At 34.4% G+C, this 18,013-nt stretch overlaps 1 protein-coding gene across 5 annotated transcripts in view; it reads right to left on the bottom strand.

The window, feature by feature from the left end:
• The window catches only part of STXBP5L (syntaxin binding protein 5L), a 402,439-nt gene that overhangs the window by 52,648 nt on the left and 331,778 nt on the right, over positions 1-18,013 (bottom strand). For 2 of the 5 annotated variants that reach the window (XM_054575242.1, XM_054575240.1), the window contains one exon: positions 3,484-3,534. The exons of 2 other annotated variants lie outside the window; for them this stretch is intronic. In XM_054575242.1, the coding sequence (XP_054431217.1) occupies positions 3,484-3,534 (51 nt within the window). Of the gene's footprint in view, positions 1-3,483; positions 3,535-15,246; positions 15,340-18,013 lie in introns of all 5 variants that reach the window. One more of the 5 variants, XM_054575244.1, reaches the window with a different exon arrangement.

Here is an 18,013-nt window from a genome sequence, read left to right on the forward strand (position 1 = left end):
GTTACCTTTGCATAATATCAATTGTTTTCAACTTACAGAAGGAAAAATTTGTTTAATTCCTCTCCTTCTATTTGTCTTTGCTCTTTTCTTAAAAGATTTCATTTAGTTATTTTTAGAGAGAGGGGAAGAAAGGGAGCAAGATAGCGAGAGAGACATTGATGTGAGAGCGAAACATTGATGAGTTGCCTCTTGCAGGCACACTGACCAGGGACTAAAATCCCAACCCAGGCATGTGCCCTTACAGGAAATGAACCTGTGACCTTTCAGTTTATGGGATGATGCCCAGCCAACTGAGACACACTGGTGAGGGCTGTTTTTGCTCATAATTCAGAATCAGTTAACCACCGAATTAGCTACAGAATCATTCAATCTTTTGTTGGCAACTTTTACCTCTTTGCTAGCTTCCATCTCTTAATTTCAAAATTATATTATTATTTCTATATTGTTACAGATTTTAAATTTACATTCTATTTGATAATCGTATTTGCTTCTGTTGTTTAACATTAGTTATACAATTACATAAATTAAGTACTCACTACTTGTCCTTTGACCATGACTTCTCCATTCATCTTTTCATTAGCTGAGTATCATCCTTTAGTAGACTTTTGTTTTTCAGACCTCATGGGTGTATGTGTTTTATTTGTAGTATTCTATGATGCATATATAACAATATATCCACAATGTTATCTGCCAGCAAGGTTTGAGTTTTATAAAATTAATTCATTTTTAGGTTTCTAATTAAAAAATCTAGTTTTTTTTAAGAAAAAGAAATGTCTGTATTTTTTGTTAAAAATGAAAAGATAGTTTTTCACTACATATAAAAATGTTACTTATGAAGCAATTTCTAATGAATCTGGCAATTACTTCCAGGGTTCTAACTGCTTAAGTGGCCAATGTATGAAGTTTTGGCTGTTATTATTATTAATTTATTGTTACTGTTTTACTATCCCGCTTATCATAAAATGCTAACCACTTTAAGGTTCTAACTTCATGTGACCAATGTATAAGGTTTTTACTGTTATTACTATTATTTTATTGTTACTGTGATACTGTTCCTGTTAAGGATTGTTGTAACAAAAAATTATATTAGTATTAACATTTGTTCTTAGTGAACAGCTCATATACACAATCACTAATACCTTTAGCTAAGTCAATGTTATTTATTAATTTGGGCTTGAGATTGCCTCCTACACTGCAGCCCTACATTTCTTATTGTTCACTGAACAGTTAGCATGGATGCCTCCACAGCAACTCAAACTTACTTTCCTTTCCTCCAAAATCAGGTATTCTCCATGAGAGTTATTCTCAACACTCTGTAGTCATCCTTGACTCTTCTTATGCAGTCTTCTCTCACTGTTCCCAGTTCTGCATCAGTAATTTCCCCCTCTGCTGTTCATTTTCATTGTTATCCTACCTCAGGCCCTCATTTGGCCTACTAAAATACCTTCTTAAACATCTTCCTTCTTTATTGATGTATTATACACTATTGTATATCTTCCTAAAGCACATTACAAGCAATCTAAGTTATGTTTTACACTGAGGTTTCACATTGGAAGAATTTTCATACAGACATTATTCTCTTTCAGAAGTCTTATAATTTTTTTCTGGAAATTGTGGGAAACAATTTTTAAAAATAAAATTACATTGATCACATATTTAGAAATAGAGATTTAATAAAATTTTATTATGACTCCTTTTAAGTGCAAATTATCCTTTAGTAATGAGCACATGACTATTTTATCTTTTATATATGAGTTTTCATAATTCATCTTTGCTTAAAGTTTGTATGAAAATAGTGAGAATGAAGCAATTGGAAGGAAGATAATTGGAGTCATGGTGAAACTGACATTGGTGAATAGTGTTTATTAACATGTTTATTAATAACAACGATGACTAACTGACCTTTAGAACAGCATTATAACTAAAATTTCTTTGTTACATCTAAAAATAAAAAAGTGGGCTGGAAGTTTTCTTTCTTTTTTATTTTTCCTTTTCAACATTCTAGAACAAAATATGATTGTGGAAATTATGTGACTATCAGGATGCATAGTTTTCTAGAGAAAAGTGTTATTTGAATAGTCTTCATTTGACATTTGTCACAGTACATGCTACACAAAATGATATGTAGTTATAAGATTATAACCTTTGCAATGATATGTACCTGATTTAAATTCATTTTTGCTACTTGTCGTGTGGCTATAGGAAAATTTAAATTTTCATAGCCTTAATTTATTCATTTGTGAAGTAGGAACAGTATCACCTACTTTATCTTAGAGAATAGGTACATATCAGAAAGCATAGTGCCCTGATATATAGTAGGAAGTCAAAAAATGAAACTATAATGTTGATTCCTCTTTTGACATTAATTACACTACTAAAATACTAATTGACTTAGTAATTTATTTATTGAACTAATAATAATATTATTGAGCTAATGATAATTAGTTGACTGCATCAGAGCTTTGCACTGTAAAAAACTGAACAATACATTTAAAAAAAGAATCAAGCAACTATGAGGATTAAATTTGCTCTAAGGTCTGTAAAAGATACTATAATTACTTAATTTAACTGAATTCATATAAAATTTGTATGTAATCAGATTTTAAATTTAATGAACTATTTATCTAAGAGTTATTTAACATAATGAGATGAAATATGTGACTCTGCTTCATAAGCTTTGGGTATCATGTTCTAGGTTCAAATCTTAAATTTACCATTTGTTAACAGCATGTGTGAAACACCTTTATAAATTCTTAAGAATAATGAAAAGACCAATTATTGTATTTTTGTTATTTTAACCATGACATTAGTAGGATTTAATGATATGACATTGAATCAGAATAAAGGAGATGGGAAAAAAGGAATTGAATTAAATTTCAAAAAAGAAAAACCATGATGGAAAAAGCAGATAAAAGTTGTAACACAAAACTATTAGAAGGCCTCTTTAATTAAGCCTTATTTATTTCAGCATTAGAATCATGAATAAGGCTGTGATCGCACAAAGAATAAACTAAAAGTGAATCAAATTTTCTACAACTTCCTTAGAATTAAAAAAATGAACAAAGCTCCATTCTTTTATATATCAGACTTTTTAAAAGTAGCATTATTTCTAAATGATACTGACATAAAAATAAGAAAAATAATTCCAGAAAAAAAATGATGCCTATTTACATGGTAACAGTCATAAAAGACCAATCTGTGTGACTATTTTACTGTTAAAAAAACATTTTCATGATAAAAAGAAAACAAAACATTATATACCTTGGTGTATAATGATTTATAAAACATAATTTTGTAAAATGATTATTAAACACAATATTGAATGCTGCCAACAGAACTGTATGGTGATTTTTAAAAAGCCTTTTGAAAAGACATCAAACACTACCATCTAGGAAACTTGTGTTATTCATAGACTGGTTAGTAAAAATGTTCAGCCAAATGAATGTAAGAAAATTTAAAATTGTTGGCTTTTGCCTACCGTACCAAGATCAGCCTTAAGATCTGTTGGCAGACTTAACTTTCTTGATCCTTTAACTGAAACAACAGAAAAAGGAAAAAGGCAGTTGTTAATTATATAAAATTAAAGAGGAATGTGGGGGAACAGTATGTCTTACAATATAACTCTTAAAATCCTGATAAACATTACATTGATTGAGCGTGTATGGAAGTAGAAATATTGTTCAATGTTAGTTTATTGCCGCTGAGTAGTAAATACTTAATATGCAAACAGAAACATGAAAAATAATTGTTCTTACAGTAAATATTTAAGTGTTTCTTTGCATAGTTTTTTTCATATGCAGTAGGGAGTTATTTTTCTTTTTCTTTTTTTTTTACTGATGAGAGAGAGAGAGAGAGAGAGAGAAAGAGAGAGAGATACATAGATTTGTTGTTCCACATATTTATGCATTCATTGGTTGATGATTATGCCCTGACTGGGGATTGAACCTGCAACCAGCATATCAGGATGACACTCTAACCAGCTGAACTCTAATAGGTAAAGATGTATTGCAATAAATGTATCAGGTTATATCACAAATAATGATAAGGATAAAAACTGGTGAGCTTTGTAAACAATTTTTTGAAATAGAAAATTCGATTACAGACATGCATTAAGTAGTCAAGGAAACTTTATGGTGCCTATGGTATGTGAAATGACTTCATTATTGAACACTATGTTAAATTCAGTAGATAAGAAAAATAATGAAAATACAAAATATTTGAAAATAAATTTAATTATATTACATAAATCAAGCTATCAGGAAGTGTTTGAGTAAACCAAGAAAACTTCAGCAACTTATTGAAAAACATTATTCATTATTTCTCTGTTAGTAAAAATTGGGCATACTGTAAAAATATTTAACTGGAATGCATGCTATCATATAGAGCAATGCGTTAGGGGAAATCATGTTAGAAATATTTTCTGTCAATACATTAAGACTCAAAGTGATACTACCAAATAATTTATATTTTCTTTTTTTAAAAACTTATTTATCCATTGTTTAGAGAGAGGAGAAAGGAGGAGAAAGAGGGAAACAACAATGTGTGGTTGCCTCTCAGACGCCCTCTACTGGGGACCTGGCCTCCAACCCAGGCATGTGTCCTGACTGGGAATCTATCCAGCAATACCTTGGTTTGCAGGCCAGCACTCAATCCACTGAGCCACACCAGGGCTAATTATACTTTCTAATGAGTGATTTTTACAACTAGGAAAGTTATTTTAAAATAAAAATACCAGATAATATAGTAGAAAGAATACTCAATTTAAAATCAGAAAATATGGCTCACAAATTTCTGAATTGTTAACACTTACACAGACTTGAAAAAAAACACTTCATCAATTTGCAGCTTAGAATTCTTATACATCATCTAATATTCCTGATATTATTTCTAATGTTTCAGTTGAAATATGATTGGAATACATTTTATACTAGGTTTTATAAAACCTAAATATAATATAAGCTTAAATGTACTTTTTGTGTGTCATAGAATATTACTTATGATTTTTTCTAACCACTTAAAATTTTAAAACTGGCAGAGGAGTAAGTGGAAGTCACACTGACCTCCTCCCAGGACCAACCTGGAATTACAACTAAATTGTGGAGAAATCACCTAAAACAAACAACTGAACAATAGTGAGAGAGGAGCCTGGTAACCTCGGAGACAGAAGAATTGGCTTTAGTGCAATCTAACTGCTAAGGAGTGTGGTACAGACCTGAGAAGGCTAGCGGGGTGCCCACGGGTGGCAGCACCAGAAGGATATTGAAAGGGCCAGTTGGATCCCTCTCAGAAGAGTGGGGTCTAAACTAAAACCAGGGATCTCTAGCCCACAGCAGCAGAGCCCAAAAAGTACACAGAAAACAGCCAGCTGCAAAAAGCAGCAGGGTTGCTCTCTGCCAGAGACAGGCGGCTGGAGATGCAAAGATTGTTTAAAGGGCCAATGCATAAATTTTTATTTGCAGCCACTAATGCTGGTCTCTGGCAAAGGCGGGGGCAGAGGGGGCTAGAGACACCTGAGGAGAGACTGGGGAAGGAGGCTTTTGGGAGAGAACTGAGAGAGTAGCCAGTGGGATCTTGGTGCTGATACATTCCCCATGTGGCAGCAACCATCTTGCTCAGGCAGAGACCACTCACCCTGAGCAGCACCAGCATCAAAGGACCCAATAGCCCCGCCCCCAGGTGGGATTCCACCCCGCCCTGTGCTAAGCTGCTTGTTGAGTGCAGAGTGGCAGCCACAGACAGTAGATCCCTGGATAAAGGGGGAGCAGAGAGGTCTGGCGACACTTGAGGAGAGACTGGGGATGGAGGTTTGGGGAGAGAACGGAGAGAGTAGCTGGTGGGATCCCCATGCGGACTCCTCCCCCATAAGGCAGCCGTGTGAGAGGACCCAATAACCACACCCTGCCAGGAGGGACTCTGCCCCGACCTGAGCTGCCTAAGGCGGCCTGCTGAGTGCAGAGTGAATAGATTAACAGCTGAAAAAGACAGCCACAAACAGTAGATTACTGGATGTCTTGAACAGACTGCATAAGATCAGACAGGGTCACCATCTGACATCATCAGAGGCAGATCCAGAAAAAAACAACAACAGTGGTCTCCAACCATAGAAGTTCACACCACAAAGTCAGGAGATCAAGACAGATCAACTTAAGAATCAGAAGCAAAAGAGAAGAGTCTCACAAATAATGGGAAGACAAAGAAATACGCCCCACTGGAAGACAAAGGAGGAATCCCCAAAAGAGAACTAAATGACATAGTAAACTATCAGATACTGAGTTCCAAACAACAGTTCTAGGGAAGCTCAATGAGCTCAGTGAGCTCAGAGAGAATTACCAAAAACTACAGGGAAACTATGAGGAACTTACTGCAAACTATATCAGCATGAAAAAGGACATAGAAACTATCAATAAGAGACAAGAGGAAATGAAGAATACCATATCTGAACTGAAGAACATAACAGAAGGAATCAAAATCAGCCTAGATGAAGCAGAGGATCGAATCAGCGAGCTGGAGGACAAGGTAGAAAAAAGCTCCCAGAAAGAGCAAGAAAATGAAAAAAGACTAAAAAGAATGAAGAGGCATTTAGGGTAATGCAGGACAACCTGAAACGTAATAATATCCATATAATAGGGATATCAGAAGGAGAAGAGGATGAGGAAGGGAGAGAGAACCTGTTTGAAAAAGTAATGATGGAAAACTTCGCTAATTGGAGGAGAGAAAAAGTCACATAAGTCCAGGAAGCACAGAAGGTCCCATTCAAGAGGAACCCAATGAAGCCCACTCTTAAACACATCACCATGAAAATGGCAATTATCAAAGACAAACAGAGAATCCTAAAGCAAGCAAGAGAGAAAGAGGTAGCAACAATAAAGGAAACGGCTAGCAGCTGACTTCTCAACAGAAACACTATAAGCCAGAAGGGAATGGCAAGAAATATTCTAAGTCATGAAAAAAGCAAAGGCCTGCAACCAAGACTGGTCTACCAAGCAAGGCTCTCAATTAAAATGGAAGGCAAAATAAGGAGTTTCTCAGACAAAAGAAGGTTAAAAGAATACACCTCCATCAAACCAGCATTGCAAGATATGCAAAAGGGACTGCTTTAAGAAGATGAAGAAAAAGAGTCTATGAATACCCAGTTCCTTTCATGGTCACCAATACTTGATATTACCAATACCTTTAATACTCATTAATCAGATTGTGACAGTGATGTGTTATTTTAATTGTTACTTTATTATTTGTTGAAACTAAACCTGTTTTAGTATATTTCTTGCCTATTTCTATTATATTTATAAAAAGGTTTTAAATGACTTTTTGATATTCTTTATCCATTTTTTGACTTACTGTTTGTAGAATTTTTTTCCCTACAAAAAGAAAAAACAACTATTAACCCTTTTATAGATGTGTTGCAACTATTTTCTTTTTCTAATACTTGTTTTAACTTTTTTTTACATGAATATTACTCTATAGTCTTAAATGTTTAATATAGTCATTTTGTCAATATTTTACTTTATAGCTTCTGAGTCTGAATATGATACTTCACGGTAAGAAAAAGTTTATATTGTATTTTCTCCTAAATCTTAGATTTTACATATTGATTTTTAACTCACCTGAATATTTGTTGTATAATATGTGAAATAGTGCTCTATATTTTTTTTATTTCAAGTAATAGTGGTCCATGCAACTTATTTGTTGGATAAGCCTTATTTTCCCCATTGATTTGAAATATCAGTTGAATCATATGTTACATTGTTAGACAGATATATATGTTTGTGTCTAGAATGCTCACTTTATTTCATTGATCTACTTGACTATTTCTGTGCTGGTGCCATTTTGTTTTAATTGCTGAGACTTTATAATGGATTTAAATTTTTTAATATATTATAATGGATCTCAACGTTTAAAAAAATAAATAAATAAAATCAATCTGTATTTTAAAAAGAAAGAAAAGAAGTAAAGAAGGAGCTACTACCTTTCATGACAACATGGTTGGAACTAGAGTATATTATGCTAAGTGAAATAAGCCAGGCAGTGAAAGACAAATACCATATGATCTCTCCTATAAGTGGAACCTATTCAAGAAAAGAAGCTAACAAGTAAAATAAACCACAGGCATGGAAACATGGAACAGTCTGAAAGTGACCAGAGGGGATGGGGAAAGTGGATAATGGCGGAAAGAAGGAGAAGGAACTAAACAAAGAGCATGTATGAAAGACCCATAGATATGGACAACAGAGTGGGAATAGACTGTGGGAGAGGGGGGCAGGTTGGGATGGGTGAGGAGGGCAAAGGGGGAAAAATTGAGACAACTGTAATAGAACAAACATGATTTAAAAATAAAATTAAAAAAATAAAATCGCCTTTAGTTGTTGTTTTTTTTTTTTTTTAGAGAGAGAGATTTATTTGTTGTTCTACTTATTTACGCATTCATTGGTTGATTGTTGTATGTGTCCTAACTGGGAATCAAACCTGTAACCTTGGCATATCAGGAGGATGCTCTAACCAACTGATCTACTCAGCCAGGACCTTTCATTTAATTTTTAAAATATGAAAAAATTCTTTATAATTTAAAGATATATTTTATATATTTTTTGTTTATATTTTGGGTTTTTAAATAGGGTGCTTCAGCATATCTGTATATTATTATTTCAAAAGTGGATTAGAAAGATGCTTTCAAAAAGATGGCCAACAGTCCCTGCCTATTGCTCAATAAGCCCAGATGCAGACAGCAGGACAGTGACCACACTTCCCACAATTTGAATGGAAAACTCACCTCCTATACTCCTTCTTAGACTGGCTCTCAAATCTGCTCCACTTTTGTGGATTCCTCCTTCTACTTTGCCACTTACATTTTTGGCTTTCTGTATACAACTTCCTACCTGAAAATAAACTTCCTTAGTTGTGTAATGGGGAGAGAAGGGGAATGATTAAATGGTGGGATTGTCACAGGAGAAACTCCCAGAAACTCGGTTCTTCTCACCAATGCAGTAAAGAATTACAGGTCAGCAAGCCTATCAGCAATGCGAGGAAAGTTTACTAATGCTAAATTATAGTAGGAAAGCAAAAGCAGGGTGGCCAGAGGGCAGGAGGCCAGCACCTGGGTGGCTAGAGGCCAGGTGGCCAAAAAAGAGAGAGAGTCCTTTGTTCTGAGGATTTATATAGTTTGCGGGGTGAGGGTGAAGAGGTTACATATTGATTTACAGGTAAAGGTGGTGTCAGCTTCCACCAAGAGAGACATGACTACCCAAACATAGGTATGAGTGGGGATCTGCTAGACTGAATCCTTTTCTTGCTCTAGACTCTATTGTTCATTTTGTATACATGGCTGGAGGTAGACAGTTAACCAGAGTTGTTTATAGGCTTTTCTTTGGGCACTGTATTCCCCCTTCCCTTCTCCCTTCCAGGCCTGGGGATTAATACACAGTCTGAAGGTTTTCCTTTTCCCAGGTAGTGGAGATGATACACATAGACTTTCAAGGGCTTCCCTGCCTCCCATGTTATCTCGTTATTTGGAATGCCTGGCAACTGTATGGAACTAGGCTCAGGATAACTGGGTCAGTAGGTGACCTTTTGCTTCTAGTCTTCTGTATTAAGTTCTTGTTAGATTGCAGCAGTGAGGGCCCTGACTTTATTTCCCCTCTGGCCGCTCATTCTACCATAACAGGATAAATTAGGGAACTTCTTTAATAATGACATTATAACAGTCTTCTGTTATTTATGAATAGAATGATCCTCCTTTTCCTTCGTTCAACTATTAAACTCCTACTCATCCTTCAAGACAGCTAAAAAAAAATCATTTCTTTTCTGATGGCAGCCTCAAACTTAAGGCTTCTCTGGTGCTATTATCTTAATGTTCATAGCACCTGTGCACATCTCCATTATACTTAACACATTTTATTATACTTTTTTTCACTCTGTCCACTAACCACTAACATCCTGAAACTTGGAGTTCTCCAAAGATAGAGATTGGATTCTCAATACCTAACAAAATATTCGTATAGAGTAGGTGTACAATAAATATTTCTTCAATGAATGTTGGGGGGAAAAACAGTAAAGCCAGAAGGCAGGGGTGAAAAGTTACTCTAAAGAGGTCTAAGTAGACTGAGAAAGTATGTTCAAGTGATAGAGTAATATGTTACACATTAACATTTGAGAAATTTGGGGTGGAAGATGTATGAGGCAAAAGGGAGTAAGAGGCAAGTAATCTTGGAAATGTATAGAATGAAAACAATACATACTAACATTTGCAATGTGCCCCTGGGGGCACAGCTCTGAATTTCTTCATTTTTACTGTTATCTAAGTTAAAGCATACACACCACTATCATTTCATATTGTTGGCCAAAGGGGGGAAAATGGGAAATACAGTCTTCTTACTACTCAGTGGCTTAGTACACAGCACAGAAAAGAAAGATGGAGAATCCTGGCTCAAAGGAATTTTAGAGGTCTAGTCAAATATCCTCTCAATGCAAGTATTCTCCTACAATGTTCTTGACACCCTGCTTAAATAGTTCCACAACAGAAACCTTCAAAGGTACTTTTTAAAAAATCCAATTTAGGGTTTGTTATAATTGCTACAAGATTTCCTTTTCTCAAGCTCAAACTACTTGCCATTATCATTTACTAATATGTTCCAGTTCTAAATTCTGGAGCAATAAGGAGTAACTGATTCATGCTCTCACATGCCAGATCTTAAAGTACCCCAAGAGAGTTAGGGGCACCTCCAGGTACCCTGAGTACATCAGCAGAAATTTGTACTTAAAAAATATTTCAGGTGATACTGATGCCAAGAGGCTAGCAGATCACATTTTGAGAAATGTTTTGTGGTTTTACAAACATTAAGCAACCTATAGAATTTTTACTCAGGGCCGTTCCATAAAATGTACCTCCTGAGATGCATCTCATATTTTCAATACAAGATGTGCCATATTGTCCTTAGTTGTTACATTAACTATAGATACAGATATCACTTTACTGAGCATAAAGTCATTATGATTACTTATATATTATTAACAGGTACTTCTTTAATAATAAACAATTTTTAATCATATTTATATTTGATCTTCCATTTTCTAATAAGGAATAGAAGGTTGGTAGTTACAATGATAGTAATGCCCCATTAGAAGATGCTGGATGCTTTTTTATGCTTTCTCTGTTGAACTCCACAAAACTTGCTTTTCTCCAAGGCAGGTTTCCTGATATTTGATGAAGTGAAGCCCAGTGAGCAACACAAGTAAGCTGGATTCAAATTGTGACTCAGCTATTTGACAGCCTAGTGACTCTGGACTAGCAGTTACTTAATTTCAGGAAGATTGTGTTTCTTCTCTTCTGTAAAATGGAGGAAAATGATAGTCCCTACTTCATAGGAATCTTGTCAGTATTAACTAAGGGAATATGTGTAAAGTACTTAGCATGGTGTGGTGTATAACAACCATTCAATATTAGCTATCACTTTCATTATCAAACTTAGCTGGCAAGAAAAGATTGTTATTCTATGGCATTCTATACCAAAAAACAAACAAACAAAACATTTATCTGAGCAACATGCCCTACTTAAAGTAGAGTGCATAGGTTTAAACACAGCATACTTGATAAGGCCTCCAATTGTATCTGGTATTTTAATCTCTTTGCTCTGCATAATAGTACTTCCTAAGAACCCATCATATTTTTAAGAATGATAACATCCCACACTTGATTCATAATGGGCTTATTCTCTATCAAAACCTCTTTATCATGTTGTGCATTATCACATAGAATAGTATCTTTAATCCTTCACACCTTGAATAACTGCCTGTCTTGGCTCACAGACAATAACACGACAAATTGTACCCCTACAGGTAATCCCAGCTGTGGGGCAGAGAACATAGCTGCGGAAGTGTTTGATTCTTATGATCCTAGTCCTGTTAGATTCTTGGCAAACTGTCAGAAAATTCTTCTTGTTGCTTTAACATTCTGTGGCATACATTTTTAGAAATAAAAACAAAATTAAAAGCAGAAAAAATAATTCATAACTGTATATTAAAAAGGTGAATTTTATTCTATATAAATATTTCTCAGTAAATCTGACTGTAAAAAAGTATGAAGGAAAGCATCCCCAAAGATAGGGTTACACCTATCACCTTCTGGCTTACCTAGACATTTTTAGGAAGGATGGCCTAGGTGACCAAAGATGATGCAAATAAGTGAAAGGACTGACTGATTGCAAAAACATATTAATACTTATCTATGAACTCAAGCGTAAAGATCAGGTGATGGCCAAGCTATAATAACACCAGATAACAAGTCTTTGCAGGACTATTTATCTCCACTCCTAGATTCTTCTGCCTCTCAGGTTGTTACAGTAATGAGGCAGCACAGTTTGGTGGCTTATGATAACTGCCAGAATGAGGTCATATGCTCAACCCTATCTTTGATCTTCAGTCCTAAATAGTGACAGAACTTCAGGCATTACAACAGGGTTTTGCCTAGGGGACTTCATGTATTTTGTTTGTATCATCTCATTCAATCAACTGTATATTCATATGTCTTTTTCCTAACTCTTAATTCAATTCAAAGTCAATGGATACATAGTGCAGCCTGGCTCAACATAGAGATTTTATATTGGTTTCAAATAAGCCTCAGTTAGATGCTTGGTTCTATATTTGAGTCAAAATTTTAGGAACAGAGTGAACCCTGAGTAAGTCAGAATATGGCTGCTACTTTAATGAGAAATAACATAAAGAGCTAAGTTCAAAAGTTTATAATTTAAAGCTTCTTATTAGTTGTTTTTTGATTAGAAACAACTAAATTTATTTTTGGGTTTCCATGAAGGATTTCTATTTTGTTATGAATAAGCTATAACTAATGTTTCGAAATTTAAAATGGTCAAGGAGACTAAATTCAGTCTCTGATGAACAGCCATGGATGTTCATTATTGCTTTTATAAAAACTACTACTACATGTTATTGAGAATCTATGTTCTAGCACACACTTAAGGTTAAGAAACTTGGCTAAAGTTTTAATGGTAGAAAGTGGCAGGGTAAGTTCAAATTTCTCTGATTCCAAAGCTATGTCCTTTCCACTAAGCAACACAGTCTTTCTGATTTAGATGCCACCTGTGTGGCCTACATATCTTCTGTAAAATAAATATATCTAACACAGTGAAAATATGTCGTTTAGATTAAAATGTTTGTAACATTTATTTGTAGATTAACTTGACTGGTTGAAATATAGTAATGAATTTCATTTGTCTCTATCTTACCTATGCCAGAAACTAAGATAAAAAAACACCTGGTATGTATATAGGTGCAGTTATACACATGCACACATGCACACAGTTTGGAGTCATTACGCCATGGTGGAATCCTGAAAGGCTTACATGCCTATAATTTTGTTGCCATTTTCCCTTTCTGCATTCTTCTGAAGTGGCTAAGATATAGCCAGGCAAAGAGGTATCTTTATTAGAATTTGCCCCAGCATAAAAATGTTTAACGTTATGACTCTACTTTTATTACTGTCTTAAATTATGTATTATTCCTATCTAGATGTTAATGAATCGGTGACTTTTTTAGTATCATATGAACAAGTGCTAAGTAATCATGAAATTTTATTTCTGTTCTTTTCTATCTTGAATTATAAACTCCCAGAGAGAACTAGGTTCTTATACACACTTTTTTTAAAGTACAAATAGGAGATCAAACAATTCAAGGTCAGAGAACCCTGAAGTCTGAAGAACTGGGTTAGTTCAAACTAAGTCATTTAGTAGTAGGGTAAGCTTGTACAAATTATAGAATTTTTTTCTTGACCGTAATTTCTCCATCTGTACAAAATGAGAATAATACCAATGACACAGGGTTGCTGTAGGATTAAATAATACACATGTTTGTTTTAAAGTGCTATATCAATGTTGATTACCATTTTTAGCCAACAAGGCTTAATATATTCAAAAGATGGTGATAATTTGTTGATTTTTATGGACTCTAAAAGCTAAAAATTATTTTCAAATTCAGTTTTTCCTGGAACTTAAATGGTAAACTATGTTTCTGATGTTTCGTGCAAAGTATACTTCTTAAGTTCTTTTGAATTTCTTGGTTAAAATATTGTCTATTTATGACCCAGCAGCTTCTCACTTTCTTTTTCATTGCTTGGATGTCATATAATTTTAATTTTGATTATTTTTTATGACTTTTTTTCATTTTATTAATAAAAATCAGGAAAAAGTCATAGGATTTAAAACCAAATGTAACTAAGCTGGAATTATCCACAGAAAAAGGCATATCACAGTGTAGTTGTAGTACCTAAGAAAAAAACTACTGTCTGGAAAGTTGTTGGTTACAATTATCTTTAAATTTCTTGGTTGCTGAATTTATTTGGGGTCTAGAACTTTGGTAAGTCATGTTTTTTAAAGATTTTATTTATTCATTTCTACGGAGTGGGAGAAAGAGAAGGGGAGAAATGTTCATGTGAGAGAGAAACATCAATTAGTTGCCTCTCATATGCAGCCTAACCTGAGGACTGAACCTGCAGCCCAGGTATGTGCTCTGACCAGGAGTCTAACGGACGGTCTTTTTTCTTGTGTAACGATGCTCAAGCAACTGAGCTACACCAACCAGGGCAGTAATTCAAGTTTTTTTAAAGTTGCAGATCTGGTCACAACCATTCTGTACCGGTTTCCTAATCTAAGGAAGCTGCATGATTTGTGTTTGATTATGATTTGGTCCCTATGAGCAGCATCAAATATTCAATGACTGTATAAAATTTAGATTATAGGACCTTACTGCTTTATGCTCACTATTTTTGAGAGAACATTGCTCCTTTGAGGCAATTCCTTCATGGAGTTTCCATGATTATTATAGTTGTTTCTGATCACAGAAAATTTTTAATTGTGTTAGGAAGAATTGTGGAGAATTTTTATGAAACCACTTTACTTTTTGGTTCTTAGGTTTTCCCTGAATTTACTGTTGGTCCCTTAATATTTTCTTACAAGCCTGATGGAATAATTCATGTACAGAGTAGGAAAATAACACTATCAAAATTCTATGGAACATTTCAAAATTGTTCACAAAACCCTTATTAATTTCTGCTTTCCTTCTCATGAAGTCAGTGTCTCTGGTTTTTACCATTGCTTCAGGGAAATTTGTCTTCATTCATTACGAGGGACTTATGTTTTCAGCACAACAAATAAGAATAAAGCTTTTGATACAAACTGTGAAGTCTAGAAAATTTGGAGGTATGAATAACTTGTTTGTTTATAAAAGAGATTTTTTCACTTTCACCTGGCAAATGATGTACTTGATTCCTCTGTCTCACAGCTGGTACCTCATTCCTATAAAAGCTTGGTGTTGCCTCAGGAGTTCTGGTAGGAAGTCCTAAAGAAAAGGAATAAAATACTATTGGCATGTGATTTCTTAGTCCATGTGAACCAAGAATTTTTACCTTAGAGGTGAATTTCATAGTAACTACTTAGAAAGGTCTTTAGTTTATGCCTTTATCTGTGTATTTTGGTATAGCCTCAATAGAAAACTGTTTTGAGGGGAAAAAAACTTCTTTGAAGGATGTAGTGGGGTTCTAGGTACACAGAATCAAACAGAAGGAGCATTCAGAATAGGCTGTGAGACCCAGTTGAAACCCAGATTTGAGGACAGAGCTGGTTACCTCCTTGTTAGTATTTTGTGACATTCATCTCTATGATATTTTAATAAAGATATGTGTACTAAAGATGCCTAAATAAATATATTTTAATAAAGATAAATATTTAATCACCCTAGCCCTCAGTTGAACTTGAAGCATAGTAAGTCTATTGTATATTGTGGATAAGTGAGACTCATGAGGATGGATGGCTGTGTAGGTAGCAACAATATTAGGACCTAATACCAGTCTAGAAAAAGATATTCATCTGAGCAAATGATTTTTAAAGCCACAGCTTCAAGGAGGACAAAGCAAAAAATGCATATTTGTGAGTGGACATAACCCTACAGTTGAAGGCTTGGTTAATTTTCAACTCTGTTCAAAGAAAACGGTGCTGTTTCCTAGGGGATTACAGTTCTGTGCCAGGACCTAGTGGAACTAGGGCTGAATGTTAACTCCTGCTCACCCCTTGTGAGGTATGCTTATATAGTACACAGACTGCACATGACTTTACCTGTAAGCAAGAAACGGTTACAGAGCTTTAAGAAAAAACCACTAGCAATTTGTAAAATTATTAGTTTAATGTTGGTTTCTGTAGGTAGACTGTCAGTCCTATTTGGCATGGAGTATGTTTATTTTATTCACTAGTTTATTCTTAGTGGATAGCATCTTATCTACCTAATTATAACTACTTATAATTATTTGTTCAATAGCTGGCAAATGATTATCTTATCCTAGAAGGTAAGAACATCAGCATTCTTGTTGGTTCACTGGGATTCTTTCAGCTTTTAAATTCTACTCTGTCCTCTCTCATTATCCTAAAGGATATATTTATAGTCCAAAACTTCACTCTATTTTACTTGTAGTTTATTGGGCTTTAAAAGGGAATTTGAGGTCCAGTTAGAAAATCAGAGTTATAAAATGATTACTGGTCTCCAGCTTCTATAATTCCCAACCCCTCTTGCTTGGAGATATCTGTGTCAATATTTTAATCTGTCTTTAGCAGACTTTAAAGAGGTGAGGGCCTGAGATCCCAAAATAGATACTGAGAGGTGAAGTAACTACTGAAAAAATCTTTTAAAAAGTTTCACAGAGCTATGTTTCTCAAGTGGTCCAGAGGCCAGAAGATTAACATCACCTGGGAACTTTCTAGAAAGGCAAAATCTCAGGCCCCACTCTAGACATACTGAATTAAAATCTAGCTCTGGCAATCAGCAACTTGTGTTTTAACAAACTCTTCATGCGATTCTGATACAGACTTAAGTTTCAGAACCACTGCACTAAAGAATAAAAGGGCAAGAAAAGTACTGGCTCTTAAATATTATGTATGCATAAAAAGGGGAGATATACCCAGATACAAACATAAAATTGTCACTATGAAGGCGAACCTAATGAACTGTCTCTGAGTGTATAAGCCAAGGAGACTTGTTAGGTGGCATGGCTGCTTTTTGTAATTTTTCAAAAGTTATAATGTATTGCAAATATTCTAGTTTCTCTTTATATATTGATCCTGTCATTCATTAGTTATCCAAACAATTTAATTATTTATATTTTCATTCTTTTCTACCTCTAGAGATAATAAACTTCATGAGTTTTAAAAAACAATTGTTAAAAGTCTTAAGTTTACTTTTTTTCATAGTTACATTTTAATTTTATGAGACTGGGCTAAAAAGTCTGCATTTACCCTAACTATGCCTTTCCTGGGAATCTAGATTGGATGCAGCAATTTCTGTAACAATAGCAAGAGACTGTAGAATGTAGTTTTATGTATATGTGTTGCTATGGTATGCTGGAAATAGTATTATACACAATCTCCTTTGTGGGCTTTAAGAAATCATTTAATATACAAAATTACTTATTTTTCTTTTTCATGGGAAATGAATGAAATAAGCAAATATTATTTCCAATATTATTAAATAAGATAAATTAAACTGTTACCACTTTCCCCAGAAAAATAAGCTTTACATATTTTAACAAATACATAATGATTGAAAAACCTGTTAGAAAAAATAATCTCTTATTCCTCAATTATAATGATTTATAATTAAAAATTGCTACTAAAGAAGAACAGAACCTGCCCAGTAGACCAGTCTCAAATAAGTCACTGAAGTGATAAATGAATTTTATTACAGTCAGTCATTGTTGTCCCAAGTAACAGAACACAAATGTAATAAAACCTGCTTTAAAGCAATCTAGTTGATTGTATGCCACGTTCTCTCAGTGTGCCCAGAACTGCTCTAACAATAAAAGAAGAAACATCATAGGCAGACGGCTAAGAGCAGGATGTTCACTAGAAACCTACAGTCATTACCATAATTAAGAAATACTGAAAGACATCTCTGAGATTTGGAAGAAGGAAAAAGTTTCTGCTAACACATCTATTTAACATTGGAGTGAGGTCCTAGCTAATTTCTT

The sequence above is a fragment of the Pteronotus mesoamericanus genome, unplaced genomic scaffold (assembly GCF_021234165.1).
Source record: "Pteronotus mesoamericanus isolate MK-2021 breed Mesoamerican mustached bat unplaced genomic scaffold, CSHL_Meso_final contig_27, whole genome shotgun sequence".
NCBI classification, from domain to species: Eukaryota; Metazoa; Chordata; class Mammalia; order Chiroptera; family Mormoopidae; genus Pteronotus; species Pteronotus mesoamericanus.